Below are 22,282 nucleotides of genomic sequence, written 5' to 3'. Positions count from 1 at the left end.
CTCACACTCTCTGTGTGTCTGAAGCTGCTGGAAGTCCTGCAGAATGAGGTCTGGCATCGTCCTGCTGAAATAACCACGGAGCTCCCGGGAAAAGACGGCACCTTGATGGCAGCATCTGTCTCTCCAGAACTCCAACATCCAGCTCTGCATCAGTGGTACCTTCACCCAGATGAAGCCCTCCATGCCATGGACTCTGATGCAGCCCCATACCATCACAGACGCTGGCTTTAAACCTTTCTCTGAGAACAGTCTGGATGCTCTTTCTCATCAGTTTTCCCCAGAAGCAGCTGAAACGTGGACTCATCTGCCCACAGAACACGTGTCCACTGTCTTTCTGTCCCTCTGAGATGAGCTGGAGTCCAGAGAACTGGGCCGTGGTTCTGCTCAGAGCTGATATATGGCTTCCTCCTGGTGTGATACAGCTTCAGGTCACATTTCTGGATGCAGCCGTGGACTGTGTTGAGTGGAAATGCTTTTCCCAGCTCCTCCTGAGCCCATGTGGCTGTATGGATCATGGTGGCCTGACGGTTTCTCCTGCAGTGCTGCCTGAGGGCTCCGAGCTCATCCAACAGTGCTTTCTGTCCTTGGCCTTTCCACACTGAGACTTCCCCAGACTCCCTGAATCTGTTCCCAATATCCTGCTCTGTAGATGCTGAAAGACCAAAGCTCTTTCCAGTCTGACTCTGAGGAATATTTCCTGAACTTATTGATGATTCTCTGATGGAGTTTGGCCCAAAGCGGTGAGCCACGACCCATCCTTGTGGGAGAGACTGAACCTTTGGTGGAAGCTGCTTTTATACCCAATCCTGACACCCTCACCTGTCAGCAGGTAACCTGCTGGTTGGAGAAGCTTCCAGAAGCTGTTTCTGTAGATTATATAAACTTTCTGTCTTTCTTTGACTTTCCCAACTTCTTTTTTTTAGTTTTTGGCTGCTTAAATCTAAAATGACCGACATTTCTGTTTTCTTCTGTTTCTTGAATAAAAAAAGTTAAACTTATTAATAAATTGCTTAAGTTTTTACAGCATTTTGTAAAATTTCCCAGCTTCTCTGTATATCCAAATCAGCTTGCTGCTTTCCATGATATAAAAAAGCATCTAAAATGTAAAATAAATCCATTTACACCACAGACAGTTCATCTAAATAAAAATCATTTATTTGTCATTAATATTATAATTATCATCATCATTCTATCTAGAGAGTCCACCATGCCGCTTTCAGATCTGGAGTAGTGCTAAGATGCCTGTTATCTGTTGGAGAGGAAGATGGGGAGGGGAGGGGGGACCTGGAGGGGGGGGGGCAGGCTCACACTCCTGTTCATTCTCCATGCTGATGCAATCAAAGAAGGGGCTGATATAAAGGAGGGACTGAGCTGTCTTTAAACATAGTTTGTCTTTGTTGGGGGGTGGGGTGGGGGGGCAGAGACCAGTCGAGAGGGACGAGCAGCTTCAGCTTCAAGCTCACTGGTCGGGCTGTTGGACAGGGAACCAGAACAAGCCAATCACAGACTGACACAGAGGAGGAGTGTGTTGGTGTGCATGTCTGCATCTGTGTGTGTGTGTGTGTGTGTGTGTGTCCGTGTGCACGTATCTGTGTGTGTGTAACTGGTCAGAGTTACTTTGATCCATTGTCACTGTACACTTGTCAGAGTTACTGTCACAACTGGGAACAAAGTTGAGGTAACAAACATCCGTCTTCTTCTTCCTCTCCTGTGAAAACAGAGAAGAGACGTCGGTTAGATCCCAGCCGAGCATTTTAAAGATCAAAAGTTTTCAGAAGAACTAAGCTGCAAACACGACCCTTAACAGCACTGGACCCCCCCAGCGGCTCTGGAGGAAGTCGGACACTCAGAGGCTCCAAGAAGTATCCCGACCCGCTTCGCTTTTCCTCTTTTTGTTGTGTTGCAGCCTGATGCCACATTAGTTTAGTCAGTGGAGTTTAGAGGCTTTTTGGTTGTTAAATGTTCTGATTACTCATTGATTTGAGTTGCACCTTCTGCCCAAACATCTTTTTGATTCCCTTCTTCTCTGAAAAACCTTAAAGCTCCAACTTTTCTGCTCCTTCCCTCAAACCCGAGCCGAGTGGGATCGTAACACCAAAGAACGCAAATCCATCCCCTTCAGCCGGCTTCTTCGCAACAAAAGGACACCGTGTTTGTGCAGTCTCTGGGTTTCTGTTTTCACTTCAAACCAAACTGCTTCTGCCAGTCAGAGCAGCAGCGAGCTGTGCTGCTCTGAGACGAGACGAATGCAGCGGCGCCAGAACAGAGACTACGGCTGCTGCTGCTGCTCGCCGAGTTTCTCCGTTTGTTTCGCTGGATGTTTCCAACAGATCCACGAGGCCCAGAGTTCAGATTAGCCTTCACACCTTCCCAAACAAAGAGGAACAGTCGAGGAGTCGAACTCTGGCCCGTTTAAAGCGGACCAAACAGCTGTGGAGTGAAAGTGGCCTTAAACCAAAAAACACTCCAGTAATGATTTTAATGACAGAATGTCCCCACTGTGCACGAAAAGCTGTTTTTCTGCTCGAGTTTCATAAAGTTTCTATTCAACTTCCTGCTTAAATAAAGGCTAAAACATCACGTTTTCCATCAAGGTCAAGGGTGAGAGTTTGGTGGTGAAACACTAAAGGAAGTAGTGTTTTTTAAATGCACTTTTTGGGTTTTTTCTGTTGTACACAAGCCGGGTCACTACAGAAAGTCAAGGAGAGGTTCTGCTGCATCATTTTTCCAATTCAGATGTGACTACCTTGGAATTAAAGCTGAGAGTCTGCACTTTAAGACCGTTCTCACGTCACTGGAGCTTCAATAAGTTTCGGTAAAGAGCTGAAATACTCTGATGAAGGCCAGCAACCTCTCCAGAAAACTAAGGAAAGCTGTTGAATCCACAACAGATTTCATCATCTTGTAAGGCTGAGCTCCTCGTGATGAGAGTTTTCTGAGCCTTTTATTCTGTATATTATGAATGAAAACGTCGAGCTAAACACAAAGTGCAGCGACTTCATACAGAAAACATCAGGTCTGATTTTAAAAAGTCTTTTCACTGTGGGATGATGTTTGAGGGGTGAAAATGATGGAAATGGTGTCTTAAATGGTTACCTTTCATCGCGCTGTGGTGTTGCCACTGGAAACCATGTTGTTGTCAGAGTTGGACAGAGACTGTTCCTTCACTACAGGGTCTGCGGGGCAGAAGAGAACCACAGGTTTCAGCTTCATATCGTCCTACGTCTTGTTGCTGCAGTGAGTGCTGCTTACAGAAGTAGGGGTGCTCCATGGCCTCTGTGGCCGTCAGTCTCTGCTGGTGGTCGTAGCGTAGCAGCTTGTCCAGCAGGTCCAGAGCTTCGGGGCTCACTAAGTGCTGGTTCTCCGTCTGCACAAACTGCTCCCAGCGCTTCCTGCTCTGCCTGCAGAGACAGACAGCAACAGATTGACAGATCCACTTCTGCTCAAGCTGCATTTAAACCCAACAGATCCCCGAACTTCACAGTCTGGGGCTTTTATTTTCACAAGCTAACAGATTATTTAGGCTGTGGGTCCGTTTCATCTCCTCTGCTACTTTCAGGAGGTCGATATTAACACAAAATACGTCCATGAAACACATTTCTGAGGTTTTAGGTGTTTTTATTTGTCCCTTAAAGCAGAACCGCTGATAGTTTTTGTGTTTTTACCTCCACTGAGGGAGACAATGAACCGGGATGAGGGGGCAGACATGCTGTCACACACCTGGGATTCTGTCCTAAACAGGAGTTCGTCCTGTGAACCAAGGCGGGACGACCAAACCTGCTCACATCAGCTGATATTAAACTACAAACAAGGTCGCATCGACATCACGGGACTGCAGGTATGTGAGGAAAAAACACAAAAACTCTGCATGACCCGTAATGTTATTCTTCTGATCGTCTGTGGAACAGCTTGAATGGCAGTCCTTTTGTGTTTACAGAGCGCATTCTTTCTTCTTCAGGACCTTCCCAACAGCTGATGCTGGTGATCCTGAAGGTTTGACGCATGTTTCTGATGTTTCTCAGCTTCCCTCCTCGGGTTGAACGGCTACAGAAACAAGCCGATATATCTTATCCCTGTACTGATGAAGCAGTGACACACCTGGGGAACCACACACACCTGGAAGCCACCAGTCCCAAACATGATGGACCCTGAAATGAGGGGTCTGTGGATAAAAAGTGCAAGAAAATTACTTCAAATTAAAGTGTGGAATGTGACTTTAATCCCGTCTGAGTTGTGACTTTGTCCCCATTTAGGGGGTGTAAATAAAGTTGGACTGAATATTAAAGCTAATGTTTCCACGTAGACCTCACGTTTGGAAACAGCTTCATAGCGTCGATGACTCCCTGGAATTCAAGGACACCCTGGAAAGGTTCTTTTTATGACTCTACAGGCTGAATGTGAGAGGGTTCAGGACATGTTCGTGTGCAGCACTGAAGTTAAAAAAGAAAAGAGGGAAGATTCTGCCCAACTGCTCCTGCTTCTGGACATTTCCATCTCACCCCTACAAGACGCGAGTCAGAGACGAGTCAGAAACGAGTCAGAGACGAGTCAGAAACGAGTCGGACGCGAGTCAGAAACGAGTCGGACGCGAGTCAGAGACGAGTCAGAAACGAGTCGGACGCGAGTCAGAAACGAGTCGGACGCGAGTCAGAAACGAGTCGGACGCGAGTCAGAGACGAGTCAGAAACGAGTCGGACGCGAGTCAGAGACGAGTCAGAAACGAGTCGGACGCGAGTCAGAAACGAGTCGGACACGAGTCAGAGACGAGTCAGAAACGAGTCGGACGCGAGTCGGACACGAGTCAGAAACGAGTCGGACGCGAGTCGGACACGAGTCAGAAACGAGTCGGACGCGAGTCAGAAACGAGTCGGACGCGAGTCGGACGCGAGTCAGAAACGAGTCGGACGCGAGTCAGAGACGAGTCAGAAACGAGTCGGACGCGAGTCAGAGACGAGTCAGAAACGAGTCGGACGTGAGTCGGACACGAGTCAGAAACGAGTCGGACGCGAGTCGGACGCGAGTCAGAAACGAGTCGGACGCGAGTCAGAAACGAGTCGGACGCGAGTCAGAGACGAGTCAGAAACGAGTCGGACGCGAGTCAGAAACGAGTCGGACGCGAGTCAGAGACGAGTCAGAAACGAGTCGGACGCGAGTCAGAAACGAGTCGGACGCGAGTCAGAGACGAGTCAGAAACGAGTCGGACACGAGTCAGAGACGAGTCAGAAACGAGTCAGAGACGAGTCAGAAACGAGTCAGAGACGAGTCAGAAACGAGTCGGACGCGAGTCAGAGACGAGTCAGACGGGACTTACTGTCCGAGCAGGTCTTTGAAGCGTGGGTCCAGTTCGATGTGATATTTCCGCAGGTAACCGAACAGCTCGTCTGTCCCCAGGACTTTGGCAATTCGCACCAGCTGGAAAACAACAAACTTTGCTTCAGACGGACATAAACTCATTAAAACTTTTAACAGTTTCCAGCAGAAACTAAAGCAACATCTGTTTCTAGTTTCAGCAACGGGTCAAACAGAGAAACAAGATGCTGCCAACAGCTCTGCGAGGCTTTCAGACTCTCAGTGGACTTCTGCATGAAATCAGCACTCGATAACCTTTATTTGTCAGCCTCGTCTGACACAGACGAGCTGCGTGCCACAGGTACCTGGTCGTAGTTGTCTTGTCCGTGGAAGAAGGGCTCTTTCTGAAAGATCATACTGGCCAGCATGCAGCCCAAACTCCACATGTCGAGACTGTAATCGTACATCTGCAACACAAAATCATCAAACAGCGCTGCCGATGATGAGAACAGAGGCGCCATAATTATCCACGGGTGACAACAGTCGGGGGTTAATGAGGTGAAACTGTCTGGTTTCAGGTATGTGTGTGTTTTACCTGGTAGTCCACCAGCAGTTCGGGGCCTTTGAAGTATCGTGAGGCCACCCTGACGTTGTACTCCTGGGATGGGTGGTAGAACTCCGCCAAACCCCAGTCTATAAGGCGTAGCTATTCAAACACACAGAGAGTCCCCGTCTGGCTTTAGCACAACACAAATGTGAGAACACAACCTCATCAGAGGGCTCTTCTTACTGTGACATCTGCAGCACTGATGGCAAAACTGGGTTAGTTCATCTGTGGTCACCTGCTGCCCCCTGCTGGACAAACTGTGCAACTGTAGATTTTCACCTCTTCTCTGATTTTATTTAACAATTTATGGGTCTCAGATCAGATTTTCCCACATCGCTCCTGCTGGACTCCTGAGGAGTCGAGGTAAGATGTCTCAGCTGGTTTAACTGCTCTGCATCGTTTATTGAAGTTTGGATGCTCAGGCACAGCATGAAAATGGAAAAGTGACTTCGAGGAGTCATTATTTTTGCAGTTGTTGATCTGTCACAACACCTTTATTTCAAAATAAACTCAAACGGACACAAATTATTCTTATGGTATTCAAGTTAATTATTAGACAACGCAGTTTATGGTATTTATCTGGAAAAATATTTGAGCCAAAATCAGACAGGAAGAGAACAGAAATTATGTGGAACATTTAAATTACACCCCCGAAATCTCCAGATCCAACATAATCTAACATCTGAGGCACGTTTTGGAGCAGCAAGTAAGAGACAGGCTTTCTGTCGCTGTCTTCAGGCTCTTATCAGCCATCGTTTTCACTTGATGAATCTGGTATTTGCTGACTGTGAGAAAGTTATGTTATTTAATCATTTCGCACTTGCTTATATGATATTTTTATCATGACACTTAAAACTGATCTGGATATCTGTTCCTGGAGGAGAGTCCAGGGTCTTAGAGCAAAAAGATGTTTATTATTTGGCAGAAATGGTGAAAAAACTAAAAAATTGGCTCCATGTGTTTCACAAGCTAACTTTGCACACTTTTAACTGTCCATGAAGGAAGGAAAGTCACATGTTCAAAGCCAAAGAATAAGCTGGGTCCAGCCCGGCGGTTCTGATCCGAGCTGTATTTGTCAAAACCTTTTCGATTGGGGTTGAAAAGATCGGGTTTCTCCAGTAAAAGCACAAACTCTCTGATGAAGGGTCATCGCCCCCCTCCTGTTTCCACAGCCCCTCAGACCCTGATGTCTCCTGCTCTCTGCATGCTTCCTGTGTTTCTGTCTGAGGAACAGGTGCCCCCCCCCCCCCCCCCCAGCTTCCTGTGTTTCTGTCTGAGGAACAGGTGCCCCCCCTCCCAGCTTCCTGTAGGTGTTTCTTTTCAGATTTTACTGTAATTCATGTGAATGATGTTGAAGACAAAGTTTAAAAAAGGTGTGGCGACTCATCCATTCATGCTAAATTTATTGGGATGTATGTAGCATTCACTACACTCAGCACTAACAAATAAACCTTTTTCATTTATATACTTATGAGTAATGACAGTGTTTATGTTTGCCTGGATTCTTTTTTAACTTTAGCTCTTGAATTACTTCCTTCAGAATAGTGAAATTTCATTCTTTCGAGCTGCTTTTTGGCAGCAAACAAATGGTCCATTGTTTGCACAAATGAATTAAGGATTCCAGGATTTGTTGATTAAACTATAATTGAATTGCACTATATTTCCCCTCCATGCAGCTGCTGTGCATTTATAACTGTGGCCCGCAAAGGGAATCTGATCCGAGCCGCCATGTTACTGTTTATTCATTTTAGATGTCAGTGAGTCACAGACAGAAGTTTCCCTCTAAAAATCAGCTGTTAATCACGTCACAGATACAGAACTGTAACCAAGTGTCGAACCAGCCCTCATTTCTTTATTTATTGTTAGGAAAACATTAAATTGGTGCTGCAAATTGTTGAAAAACTGGAGTTCTGAGCAGCTTTAAAGTGAATATCTGGTCTGAGCTCCTTTATTCTCCAACACAGCCTGAACCCTCTGAGACAAGCTTTCTGTCATTTCTTTAAGGAGTCTTCAGGAATAGTTCTCCAGGCTTCTTGAAGGACATCCCAAAGCTCTTCTTTGGATGTGGGCTGCCTTTTGTTCCGTTCTCTGTCAGATGATCCCACACTGCTTCAATAATGTTGAGGTCCGGGCTCTGGGGAGGATTCATCCCTCCATAAGACCTGTTGCCACTGATTTTCAGTCCACTTCTTGTGTCATTTGGCATAGCTCAGCCTTTTCTCCCTGTTTCCCTTCCTTAAGAACGGCTTCTTGACAGCCACCCTTCCATGGAGACCATTTCTGATGAGGCTTGGGCCAACAGTAGATGGATCAGCTGAAGGTCCAGATGCATCTCTCAGGTCCTGTCAGGTCACAGCTGGATCTTTTCCTCTTTCTTAAGGACATCACTTTCAGATCCTGTTCATCTGCTGGAGATAGTTTTTTAGGCCTGACACTTCTTCTTTTGTCCTCCACTTGTCCAGTTTCCTCAAATGTTTTAAGGACACACTGCACACCATGCTGAGATATGCCAAGTTTTCAGCTAAGCTGGCAAAAAATATGGAATCACCACACTGATGCTCATTCAGCGTTTATTTGGCTCAGAATAAACTAAACATAGATGTGACACAAACTAATTCAATTAATAGCTGAACATTTAGTTTTGTAAAACACTAAATATATATTGTTAAAAGTTATGAAGCAATAAAAGTCCCAGTTAGCGCTTTGTTGCACCTCCTACCAGCTGACAGATCAGCTCTGTGGGACGGAGCCGCTCATGTTTAAGTTTCCACCTTAAATCTGAACTCAGACTGAGATCCAGACTGTTTGCTGCTCATGTCACTGAGCTGATAGCTTTCCTGAAGAGGAAGTTGATGCATCACCAAACCTCCGTCTGACTGATGGAAGGAGAACAGAGTCCATCTGAACACCTCCTGCAGAGGTGATGGCTGCCATCTCCTCTGGTCCTTTACATCAGCCCATATCATCAGTGATGGAAGGAGAACAGAGTCCACCTGAACACCTCCTGCAGAGGTGATGCTGCCATCTCCTCTGGTCCTTTACATCAGCCCATATCATCAGTGATGGAAGGAGAACAGAGTCCACCTGAACACCTCCTGCTGAGGTGATGCTGCCATCTCCTCTGGTCCTTTACATCAGCCCATATCATCAGTGATGGAAGGAGAACAGAGTCCACCTGAACACCTCCTGCAGAGGTGATGCTGCCATCTCCTCTGGTCCTTTACATCAGCCCATATCATCAGTGATGGAAGGAGAACAGAGTCCACCTGAACACCTCCTGCAGAGGTGATGGCTGCCATCTCCTCTGGTCCTTTACATCAGCCCATATCATCAGTGATGGAAGGAGAACAGAGTCCACCTGAACTCCTCCTGCAGAGGTGATGCTGCCATCTCCCCTGGTCCTTTACATCAGCCCATATCATCAGTGATGGAAGGAGAACAGAGTCCACCTGAACACCTCCTGCTGAGGTGATGGCTGCCATCTCCTCTGGTCCTTTACATCAGCCCATATCATCAGTGATGGAAGGAGAACAGAGTCCACCTGAACACCTCCTGCTGAGGTGATGGCTGCCATCTCCTCTGGTCCTTTACATCAGCCCATATCATCAGTGATGGAAGGAGAACAGAGTCCACCTGAACACCTCCTGCTGAGGTGATGGCTGCCATCTCCTCTGGTCCTTTACATCAGCCCATATCATCACTGATGGAAGGAGAACAGAGTCCACCTGAACTCCTCCTGCAGAGGTGATGGCTGCCATCTCCTCTGGTCCTTTACATCAGCCCATATCATCAGTGATGGAAGGAGAACAGAGTCCACCTGAACACCTCCTGCTGAGGTGATGGCTGCCATCTCCTCTGGTCCTTTACATCAGCCCATATCATCAGTGATGGAAGGAGAACAGAGTCCACCTGAACACCTCCTGCAGAGGTGATGCTGCCATCTCCTCTGGTCCTTTACATCAGCCCATATCATCACTGATGGAAGGAGAACAGAGTCCACCTGAACACCTCCTGCTGAGGTGATGGCTGCCATCTCCTCTGGTCCTTTACATCAGCCCATATCATCAGTGATGGAAGGAGAACAGAGTCCACCTGAACACCTCCTGCAGAGGTGATGGCTGCCATCTCCTCTGGTCCTTTACATCAGCCCATATCATCAGTGATGGAAGGAGAACAGAGTCCACCTGAACTCCTCCTGCTGAGGTGATGGCTGCCATCTCCTCTGGTCCTTTACATCAGCCCATATCATCACTGATGGAAGGAGAACAGAGTCCACCTGAACACCTCCTGCTGAGGTGATGCTGCCATCTCCCCTGGTCCTTTACATCAGCCCATATCATCAGTGATGGAAGGAGAACAGAGTCCACCTGAACTCCTCCTGCTGAGGTGATGGCTGCCATCTCCTCTGGTCCTTTACATCAGCCCATATCATCACTGATGGAAGGAGAACAGAGTCCACCTGAACACCTCCTGCTGAGGTGATGCTGCCATCTCCCCTGGTCCTTTACATCAGCCCATATCATCAGTGATGGAAGGAGAACAGAGTCCACCTGAACACCTCCTGCAGAGGTGATGGCTGCCATCTCCCCTGGTCCTTTACATCAGCCCATATCATCAGTGATGGAAGGAGAACAGAGTCCACCTGAACTCCTCCTGCTGAGGTGATGGCTGCCATCTCCCCTGGTCCTTTACATCAGCCCATATCATCAGTGATGGAAGGAGAACAGAGTCCACCTGAACACCTCCTGCAGAGGTGATGGCTGCCATCTCCTCTGGTCCTTTACATCAGCCCATATCATCAGTGATGGAAGGAGAACAGAGTCCACCTGAACACCTCCTGCAGAGGTGATGCTGCCATCTCCTCTGGTCCTTTACATCAGCCCATATCATCAGTGATGGAAGGAGAACAGAGTCCACCTGAACACCTCCTGCAGAGGTGATGCTGCCATCTCCTCTGGTCCTTTACATCAGCCCATATCATCAGTGATGGGAGGAGAACAGAGTCCACCTGAACACCTCCTGCTGAGGTGATGCTGCCATCTCCCCTGGTCCTTTACATCAGCCCATATCATCAGTGATGGAAGGAGAACAGAGTCCACCTGAACACCTCCTGCAGAGGTGATGCTGCCATCTCTGGTCCTTTACATCAGCCCATATCATCAGTGATGGAAGGAGAACAGAGTCCACCTGAACACCTCCTGCAGAGGTGATGCTGCCATCTCCCCTGGTCCTTTACATCAGCCCATATCATCAGTGATGGAAGGAGAACAGAGTCCACCTGAACTCCTCCTGCTGAGGTGATGGCTGCCATCTCCCCTGGTCCTTTACATCAGCCCATATCATCAGTGATGGAAGGAGAACAGAGTCCACCTGAACACCTCCTGCAGAGGTGATGGCTGCCATCTCCTCTGGTCCTTTACATCAGCCCATATCATCAGTGATGGAAGGAGAACAGAGTCCACCTGAACACCTCCTGCAGAGGTGATGCTGCCATCTCCTCTGGTCCTTTACATCAGCCCATATCATCAGTGATGGAAGGAGAACAGAGTCCACCTGAACTCCTCCTGCTGAGGTGATGCCTGCCATCTCCCCTGGTCCTTTACATCAGCCCATATCATCACTGATGGAAGGAGAACAGAGTCCACCTGAACACCTCCTGCAGAGGTGATGCTGCCATCTCCTCTGGTCCTTTACATCAGCCCATATCATCAGTGATGGAAGGAGAACAGAGTCCACCTGAACACCTCCTGCAGAGGTGATGGCTGCCATCTCCTCTGGTCCTTTACATCAGCCCATATCATCAGTGATGGAAGGAGAACAGAGTCCACCTGAACACCTCCTGCAGAGGTGATGCTGCCATCTCCTCTGGTCCTTTACATCAGCCCATATCATCAGTGATGGAAGGAGAACAGAGTCCACCTGAACTCCTCCTGCTGAGGTGATGGCTGCCATCTCCTCTGGTCCTTTACATCAGCCCATATCATCAGTGATGGAAGGAGAACAGAGTCCACCTGAACACCTCCTGCAGAGGTGATGGCTGCCATCTCCTCTGGTCCTTTACATCAGCCCATATCATCAGTGATGGAAGGAGAACAGAGTCCACCTGAACACCTCCTGCAGAGGTGATGGCTGCCATCTCCTCTGGTCCTTTACATCAGCCCATATCATCAGTGATGGAAGGAGAACAGAGTCCACCTGAACTCCTCCTGCTGAGGTGATGGCTGCCATCTCCTCTGGTCCTTTACATCAGCCCATATCATCAGTGATGGAAGGAGAACAGAGTCCACCTGAACACCTCCTACAGAGGTGATGGCTGCCATCTCCTCTGGTCCTTTACATCAGCCCATATCATCAGTGATGGAAGGAGAACAGAGTCCACCTGAACACCTCCTGCAGAGGTGATGGCTGCCATCTCCTCTGGTCCTTTACATCAGCCCATATCATCAGTAATGGAAGGAGAACAGAGTCCACCTGAACACCTCCTGCAGAGGTGATGCTGCCATCTCCTCTGGTCCTTTACATCAGCCCATATCATCAGTGATGGAAGGAGAACAGAGTCCACCTGAACACCTCCTGCTGAGGTGATGGCTGCCATCTCCTCTGGTCCTTTACATCAGCCCATATCATCAGTGATGGAAGGAGAACAGAGTCCACCTGAACACCTCCTGCAGAGGTGATGGCTGCCATCTCCTCTGGTCCTTTACATCAGCCCATATCATCAGAGATGGAAGGAGAACAGAGTCCACCTGAACACCTCCTGCAGAGGTGATGCTGCCATCTCCTCTGGTCCTTTACATCAGCCCATATCATCAGTGATGGAAGGAGAACAGAGTCCACCTGAACACCTCCTGCAGAGGTGATGGCTGCCATCTCCTCTGGTCCTTTACATCAGCCCATATCATCAGTAATGGAAGGAGAACAGAGTCCACCTGAACACCTCCTGCAGAGGTGATGCTGCCATCTCCTCTGGTCCTTTACATCAGCCCATATCATCAGTGATGGAAGGAGAACAGAGTCCACCTGAACACCTCCTGCTGAGGTGATGGCTGCCATCTCCTCTGGTCCTTTACATCAGCCCATATCATCAGTGATGGAAGGAGAACAGAGTCCACCTGAACACCTCCTGCAGAGGTGATGGCTGCCATCTCCTCTGGTCCTTTACATCAGCCCATATCATCAGTGATGGAAGGAGAACAGAGTCCACCTGAACACCTCCTGCTGAGGTGATGGCTGCCATCTCCTCTGGTCCTTTACATCAGCCCATATCATCAGTGATGGAAGGAGAACAGAGTCCACCTGAACACCTCCTGCTGAGGTGATGGCTGCCATCTCCCCTGGTCCTTTACATCAGCCCATATCATCAGTGATGGAAGGAGAACAGAGTCCACCTGAACACCTCCTGCAGAGGTGATGGCTGCCATCTCCCCTGGTCCTTTACATCAGCCCATATCATCAGTGATGGAAGGAGAACAGAGTCCACCTGAACACCTCCTGCTGAGGTGATGCTGCCATCTCCTCTGGTCCTTTACATCAGCCCATACCATCAGTGATGGTGGAAACGTGCTGGTTTCCTTCAGCCAGTCATCTTTCTGTTTCAGTGGACCAAACTAAAGTTCCAGCATCGTCTCCTTGGTGATTCATCTCTGAGTCTCACTTCCATCCAAACATCCACAGTCCATGGCTGCTTCTCTTCAGCCACTGTGAGCTGCATTTCTCCTCTTTAGGTGTTACTGATGCTTTACTTTGGCTTTGAGTTCCTTCAGCTGGTTTTTTCCAGTTCAGACACTTTGATCTATACGTTTCCATTTTGTTTGTACTTGCTTCATATCTATAGATCCAGCTGAACAACCTTTAGCCACATGTTTCCTGTCAGTCAGCAGCTGGAACAGCTCGTTCAGCTCTGCAAACACTCTTAACTGCAGACTCATCTGCATATTTAGACTTGTGCAGGTATTTGTTTTAGAGATGCAAATTACAGGGTGACAGAACGTTCAGTTATTAAATCAACTTGTTATGGGTGCCCCATGCCATAGGCAGGGCACACATATTACTATTGCTCATACTTATTGTGAGAATGCTTTAAGGCATTCTCACTATTGTTTTCCTGTTTCCCTTTATTATTAGTGAGAATGCATTAAGGCATTCTCACTATTGTTTTCCTGTTTCCCTTTATTATTATTATTGTGAGAATGCATGGCATTCTCACTATTGTTTTCCTGTTTCCCTTTATTATTATTATTGTGAGAATGCATGGCATTCTCACTATTGTTTTCCTGTTTCCCTTTATTATTATTATTGTGAGAATGCATGGCATTCTCACTATTGTTTTCCTGTTTCTCTTTATTATTATTGTGAGAATGCATGGCATTCTCACTATTGTTTTCCTGTTTCTCTTTATTATTATTATTATTATTATTATTATTATTATTCCGCCGTTTTTTGTAGCTTAACTACTCCTGCAATCTTTAACCGATTTCAACAATTTTGGTATCAAAACGTTCAGCTTGTTCAGGAGATTTCTGCTATGACTTTTGGTGTTGATATCTTTTACACTTTTTAAACTATTCAACTTCTATTCAACTTTTTTCCTCATTCAAATGAATGGGAATTTCTTTCAACTCTTCAAAAGCTTCCTCCTCTTTCCAACCTAACTAGTTGAGCATACGTTCAGCTAGAGACACCATTCAAACTTTAAAATGTTCACAAGACATTCAGCTATTACCAAATGTTTCAGCTTTTTCAAATGTTAAGCCAATTTTGAAATATGACAGTTTAAAAATCATGAACATTTTTGCTCCTTCATGATTTTCAAGCATGAAAATAGGGCAGTTTGGGGCTCAACGAGCCCCAAACTGCCCTATTTTAGAGGGCTGTAACTCAGCCATACGGTATCACAGAGACATCATTCAAAGTTTGTATATGACAGGAAAGTCTCAACTTTAACTGTGGTAAAGGGCTTGTCGATAGCTTATACAGCTTTGACACAACGGCAGTTTACGTTTTATGGAGCCAGAGGACTTCGTCTGATGGAGCGCACACTCTAATTCCCACTCTAAAATGATTTAAAAAGAACTTCCTCAAACAAATGCCTCTCACGTCCAAAATGTCTGCCTGATCTAGACAAATTATACATCAAAACGTAGGTATTTTAGTCCTCTTTCACACAAAGTCACTCTCATTGAGCTTGGCCTCACAGATTTCTCACAAATCACCTGTAAGCGCAGAGAGCAGCACTCCAGCTCACATACTTTTCCATTATAAACAGGCCGAGCAATGAAATCAGTGTGAAAGCCTCGTTTTAAAACTGCCATAAAAAACAAACCTTACACAAGATCAGAATAAAAATTACACCTCTGGCTTCCCACATCCCTTCTGGCGCTCACGGTGAAAGAATTATTCGGATACGACTTCTACTTTTCGAACAGCGACCGTTTGTTCCAGACTTGTCGTTCATTATTAAACCCCCAGATTTTAAGGGGACAAAGTGAGGTGCAGATTTGTCAGTGGGCACGTGCAGCTGTTGCCCACAGCAACTAATTAGGAGGCCAGACTCAACAAGCCCCAAACTGTCCTATTTTAGAGAGCAGTAACTCAGCCATACGGTATCACAGAGACATCATTCAAACTTTAAAATGTTCACAAGACATTCAGCTATTATCTGATTATACAGCTTTTTCAAATATTAAGCCAATTCTCAAATATGACAGTTTAAAATACATGAACATTTTTGCTCCTTCCTGATTTTTATGAATGAGAAGATTAGAGTGGCAGACTGATCATTTTAACTTTTTCTGATATTCAAACAAATTACTCTAACTTTCATGCTGTTTAACTCAGACAAACACATTATACCTTAAAATGTAGGTACACTTGTCCTCTTTCAGCTGATGTAACTACTAAATAGCTCACATTTACAGAATTTCAGCTATGAGCCTTGAAGCCAGAGAAACCTTTCAATTTCTCTCACTAACTCCAATGTAAATTTGGTGGAACGCCAGAGACGGGTTCAACTGTGTTCAACCTGCTGCCGTTTAAATTTTTTTCACTCCATTGAAATAAAAACTACATTGCCGCGTTCCTCCAAGCCTTCTGCTTCTTACGGTCTTCAAATTATTTTCCTCGCTCTTCCAGTTTTCTCACAGGAGGTCATAGTATCCAAAATGCAATTTCTGCAGGTTATACAGGGAGAGAGCTGCAGCTGTTGACAAACATTGCTGTCACTGATGACATCACTCTTCCACTCCCTGCTGTATAATACACTGAAGCCATTTTAACTATTATTCACTTGATTTCTGATAAATTTCCACTAGATTCAGCTATTTGAGCATGTTCAACTGATCCATTCAACTTAAAATGCATTCTCACTGCTGTTTCGCAGGAACAGCTCTTTCTAGTTATTATTATTATTATTCCGCCGTTTTTTGTAGCTTAACTACTCCTGCAATCTTTAACCGATTTCAACAATTTTGGTATCAAAACGTTCAGCTTGTTCAGGAGATTTCTGCTATGACTTTTGGTGTTGATATCTTTTACACTTTTTAAACTATTCAACTTCTATTCAACTTTTTTCCTCATTCAAATGAATGGGAATTTCTTTCAACTCTTCAAAAGCTTCCTCCTCTTTCCAACCTAACTAGTTGAGCATACGTTCAGCTAGAGACACCATTCAAACTTTAAAATGTTCACAAGACATTCAGCTATTACCAAATGTTTCAGCTTTTTCAAATGTTAAGCCAATTTTGAAATATGACAGTTTCAAAATCATGAACATTTTTGCTCCTTCATGATTTTCAAGCATGAAAGCAGGGCAGTTTGGGGCTCAACGAGCCCCAAACTGCCCTATTTTAGAGGGCTGTAACTCAGCCATACGGTATCACAGAGACATCATTCAAAGTTTGTATGTGACAGGAAAGACTCAACTTTAACTGTGGTAAAGGGCTTGTCGATAGCTTATACAGCTTTGACACAACGGCAGTTTACGTTTTATGGAGCCAGAGGACTTCGTCTGATGGAGCGCACACTCTAATTCCCACTCTAAAATGATTTAAAAAGAACTTCCTCAAACAAATGCCTCTCACGTCCAAAATGTCTGCCTGATCTAGACAAATTATACATCAAAACGTAGGTATTTTAGTCCTCTTTCACACAAAGTCACTCTCATTGAGCTTGGCCTCACAGATTTCTCACAAATCAACTCTAAGCGCAGAGAGCAGCACTCCAGCTCACATACTTTTCCATTATAAACAGGCCGAGCAATGAAATCAGTGTGAAAGCCTCGTTTTAAAACTGCCATAAAAAACAAACCTTACACAAGATCAGAATAAAAATTACACCTCTGGCTTCCCACATCCCTTCTGGCGCTCACGGTGAAAGAATTATTCGGATACGACTTCTACTTTTCGAACAGCGACCGTTTGTTCCAGACTTGTCGTTCATTATTAAACCCCCAGATTTTAAGGGGACAAAGTGAGGTGCAGATTTGTCAGTGGGCACGTGCAGCTGTTGCACACAGCAACTAATGAGGAGGCCAGACTCAACGAGCCCCAAACTGTCCTATTTTAGAGAGCAGTAACTCAGCCATACGGTATCACAGAGACATCATTCAAACTTTAAAATGTTCACACGACATTCAGCTATTATCTGATTATACAGCTTTTTCAAATATTAAGCCAATTCTCAAATATGACAGTTTAAAAAACATGAACATTTTTGCTCCTTCTTCATTTTTATGAATGAGAAGATTAGAGTGGCAGACTGATCATTTTAACTTTTTCTGATATTCAAACAAATTACTCTAACTTTCATGCTGTTTAACTCAGACAAACAAATTATACCTTAAAATGTAGGTACACTTGTCCTCTTTCAGCTGATGTAACTACTAAATAGCTCACATTTACAGAATTTCAGCTATGAGCCTTGAAGCGAGAGAAACCTTTCAATTTCTCTCACTAACTCCAATGTAAATTTGGTGGAACGCCAGAGACGGGTTCAACTGTGTTCAACCTGCTGCCGTTTAATTTTTTTTCACTCCATTGAAATAAAAACTACATTGCTGCGTTCCTCCAAGCCTTCTGCTTCTTACGGTCTTCAAATTATTTTCCTCGCTCTTCCGGTTTTCTCACAGGAGGTCATAGTATCCAAAATGCAATTTCTGCAGGTTATACAGGGAGAGAGCTGCAGCTGTTGACAAACATTGCTGTCACTGATGACATCACTCTTCCACTCCCTGCTGTATATTACACTGAAGCCATTTAAACTATTATTCACTTGATTTCTGATAAATTTCCACTAGATTCAGCTATTTGAGCATGTTCAACTAATCCATTCAACTTAAAATGCATTCTCACTGCTGTTTCGCAGGAACAGCTCTTTCTAGTTGTGAGAATGCTTTAAGGCATTCTCACTATTGTTTTCCTGTTTCCCTTTATTATTATTATTATTATTATTGTGAGAATGCATGGCATTCTCACTATTGTTTTCCTGTTTCTCTTTATTATTATTATTATTATTATTATTATTATTATTCCGCCGTTTTTTGTAGCTTAACTACTCCTGCAATCTTTAACCGATTTCAACAATTTTGGTATCAAAACGTTCAGCTTGTTCAGGAGATTTCTGCTATGACTTTTGGTGTTGATATCTTTTACACTTTTTAAACTATTCAACTTCTATTCAACTTTTTTCCTCATTCAAATGAATGGGAATTTCTTTCAACTCTTCAAAAGCTTCCTCCTCTTTCCAACCTAACTAGTTGAGCATACGTTCAGCTAGAGACACCATTCAAACTTTAAAATGTTCACAAGACATTCAGCTATTACCAAATGTTTCAGCTTTTTCAAATGTTAAGCCAATTTTGAAATATGACAGTTTAAAAATCATGAACATTTTTGCTCCTTCATGATTTTCAAGCATGAAAATAGGGCAGTTTGGGGCTCAACGAGCCCCAAACTGCCCTATTTTAGAGGGCTGTAACTCAGCCATACGGTATCACAGAGACATCATTCAAAGTTTGTATATGACAGGAAAGTCTCAACTTTAACTGTGGTAAAGGGCTTGTCGATAGCTTATACAGCTTTGACACAACGGCAGTTTACGTTTTATGGAGCCAGAGGACTTCGTCTGATGGAGCGCACACTCTAATTCCCACTCTAAAATGATTTAAAAAGAACTTCCTCAAACAAATGCCTCTCACGTCCAAAATGTCTGCCTGATCTAGACAAATTATACATCAAAACGTAGGTATTTTAGTCCTCTTTCACACAAAGTCACTCTCATTGAGCTTGGCCTCACAGATTTCTCACAAATCACCTGTAAGCGCAGAGAGCAGCACTCCAGCTCACATACTTTTCCATTATAAACAGGCCGAGCAATGAAATCAGTGTGAAAGCCTCGTTTTAAAACTGCCATAAAAAACAAACCTTACACAAGATCAGAATAAAAATTACACCTCTGGCTTCCCACATCCCTTCTGGCGCTCACGGTGAAAGAATTATTCGGATACGACTTCTACTTTTCGAACAGCGACCGTTTGTTCCAGACTTGTCGTTCATTATTAAACCCCCAGATTTTAAGGGGACAAAGTGAGGTGCAGATTTGTCAGTGGGCACGTGCAGCTGTTGCCCACAGCAACTAATTAGGAGGCCAGACTCAACAAGCCCCAAACTGTCCTATTTTAGAGAGCAGTAACTCAGCCATACGGTATCACAGAGACATCATTCAAACTTTAAAATGTTCACAAGACATTCAGCTATTATCTGATTATACAGCTTTTTCAAATATTAAGCCAATTCTCAAATATGACAGTTTAAAATACATGAACATTTTTGCTCCTTCCTGATTTTTATGAATGAGAAGATTAGAGTGGCAGACTGATCATTTTAACTTTTTCTGATATTCAAACAAATTACTCTAACTTTCATGCTGTTTAACTCAGACAAACACATTATACCTTAAAATGTAGGTACACTTGTCCTCTTTCAGCTGATGTAACTACTAAATAGCTCACATTTACAGAATTTCAGCTATGAGCCTTGAAGCCAGAGAAACCTTTCAATTTCTCTCACTAACTCCAATGTAAATTTGGTGGAACGCCAGAGACGGGTTCAACTGTGTTCAACCTGCTGCCGTTTAAATTTTTTTCACTCCATTGAAATAAAAACTACATTGCCGCGTTCCTCCAAGCCTTCTGCTTCTTACGGTCTTCAAATTATTTTCCTCGCTCTTCCAGTTTTCTCACAGGAGGTCATAGTATCCAAAATGCAATTTCTGCAGGTTATACAGGGAGAGAGCTGCAGCTGTTGACAAACATTGCTGTCACTGATGACATCACTCTTCCACTCCCTGCTGTATAATACACTGAAGCCATTTTAACTATTATTCACTTGATTTCTGATAAATTTCCACTAGATTCAGCTATTTGAGCATGTTCAACTGATCCATTCAACTTAAAATGCATTCTCACTGCTGTTTCGCAGGAACAGCTCTTTCTAGTTATTATTATTATTCCGCCGTTTTTTGTAGCTTAACTACTCCTGCAATCTTTAACCGATTTCAACAATTTTGGTATCAAAACGTTCAGCTTGTTCAGGAGATTTGTGCTATGACTTTTGGTGTTGATATCTTTTACACTTTTTAAACTATTCAACTTCTATTCAACTTTTTTCCTCATTCAAATGAATGGGAATTTCTTTCAACTCTTCAAAAGCTTCCTCCTCTTTCCAACCTAACTAGTTGAGCATACGTTCAGCTAGAGACACCATTCAAATTTTAAAATGTTCACAAGACATTCAGCTATTACCAAATGTTTCAGCTTTTTCAAATATTCAGCCAATTTTGAAATATGACAGTTTCAAAATCATGAACATTTTTGCTCCTTCATGATTTTCATGCATGAAAATAGGGCAGTTTGGGGCTCAACGAGCCCCAAACTGCCCTATTTTAGAGGGCTGTAACTCAGCCATACGGTATCACAGAGACATCATTCAAAGTTTGTATGTGACAGGAAAGACTCAACTTTAACTGTGGTAAAGGGCTTGCCAATAGCTTATACAGCTTTGACACAACGGCAGTTTACGTTTTATGGAGCCAGAGGACTTCGTCTGATGGAGCGCACACTCTAATTCCCACTCTAAAATAATTTAAAAAGAACTTCCTCAAACAAATGCCTCTCACGTCCAAAATGTCTGCCTGATCTAGACAAATTATACATCAAAACGTAGGTATTTTAGTCCTCTTTCACACAAAGTCACTCTCATTGAGCTTGGCCTCACAGATTTCTCACAAATCAACTCTAAGCGCAGAGAGCAGCACTCCAGCTCACATACTTTTCCATTATAAACAGGCTGAGCAATGAAATCAGTGAGAAAGACTCGTTTTAAAACTGCCATAAAAAACAAACCTTACACAAGATCAGAATAAAAATTACACCTCTGGCTTCCCACATCCCTTCTGGCGCTCACGGTGAAAGAATTATTCGGATACGACTTCTACTTTTCGAACAGCGACCGTTTGTTCCAGACTTGTCGTTCATTATTAAACCCCCAGATTTTAAGGGGACAAAGTGAGGTGCAGATTTGTCAGTGGGCACGTGCAGCTGTTGCCCACAGCAACTAATGAGGAGGCCAGACTCAACGAGCCCCAAACTGTCCTATTTTAGAGGGCAGTAACTCAGCCATACGGTATCACAGAGACATCATTCAAACTTTAAAATGTTCACAAGACATTCAGCTGGCTTTTTCAAATATTAAGCCAATTCCGAAATATGACAGTTTAAAAAACATGAAAATTTTTGCTCCTTCTTGATTTTTATGAATGAGAAGATTAGAGTGGCAGACTGATCATTTTAACTTTTTCTGATATTCAAACAAATTACTCAAACTTTCATGCTGTTTAACTCAGACAAACAAATTATACCTTAAAATGTAGGTACACTTGTCCTCTTTCAGCTGATGTAACTACTAAATAGCTCACATTTACAGAATTTCAGCTATGAGCCTTGAAGCGAGAGAAACCTTTCAATTTCTCTCACTAACTCCAATGTAAATTTGGTGGAACGCCAGAGACAGGTTCAACTGTGTTCAACCCGCTGCCGTTTAAATTTTTTTCACTCCATTGAAATAAAAACTACATTGCCGCGTTCCTCCAAGCCTTCTGCTTCTTACGGTCTTCAAATTATTTTCCTCGCTCTTCCAGTTTTCTCACAGGAGGTCATAGTATCCAAAATGCAATTTCTGCAGGTTATACAGGGAGAGAGCTGCAGCTGTTGACAAACATTGCTATCACTGATGACATCACTCTTCCACTCCCTGCTGTATATTACACTGAAGCCATTTTAACTATTACTCACTTGATTTCTGATAAATTTCCACTAGATTCAGCTTTTTGAGC

The 22,282-nt window shown here is 44.2% G+C and overlaps 1 protein-coding gene across 3 annotated transcripts in view; it reads right to left on the bottom strand.

Moving 5' to 3' along the window:
• Positions 1-1,133: 1,133 nt before the first annotated feature.
• csnk2a2b (casein kinase 2, alpha prime polypeptide b) overlaps positions 1,134-22,282 on the bottom strand; it is a 40,067-nt gene continuing 18,918 nt past the window's right edge. For all 3 annotated transcript variants that reach the window (XM_072386706.1, XM_072386708.1, XM_072386707.1), the window contains 6 exons: positions 5,885-5,995; positions 5,655-5,756; positions 5,312-5,412; positions 3,253-3,401; positions 3,097-3,176; positions 1,134-1,708 (listed from right to left, as the gene is read on the bottom strand). In XM_072386706.1, the coding sequence (XP_072242807.1) occupies positions 3,100-3,176; positions 3,253-3,401; positions 5,312-5,412; positions 5,655-5,756; positions 5,885-5,995 (540 nt within the window). In that variant the 3' untranslated portion in view covers positions 1,134-1,708; positions 3,097-3,099. The remainder of the gene's footprint in view (positions 1,709-3,096; positions 3,177-3,252; positions 3,402-5,311; positions 5,413-5,654; positions 5,757-5,884; positions 5,996-22,282) is intronic.

The sequence above is a fragment of the Leuresthes tenuis genome, unplaced genomic scaffold (assembly GCF_036924035.1).
Source record: "Leuresthes tenuis unplaced genomic scaffold, fLeuTen1.0.hap1 SCAF_5, whole genome shotgun sequence".
NCBI classification, from domain to species: domain Eukaryota; kingdom Metazoa; phylum Chordata; class Actinopteri; order Atheriniformes; family Atherinopsidae; genus Leuresthes; species Leuresthes tenuis.
Note: the sequence above shows the minus strand (reverse complement) of the source record. Positions and strands in the feature narration are given on the sequence as shown.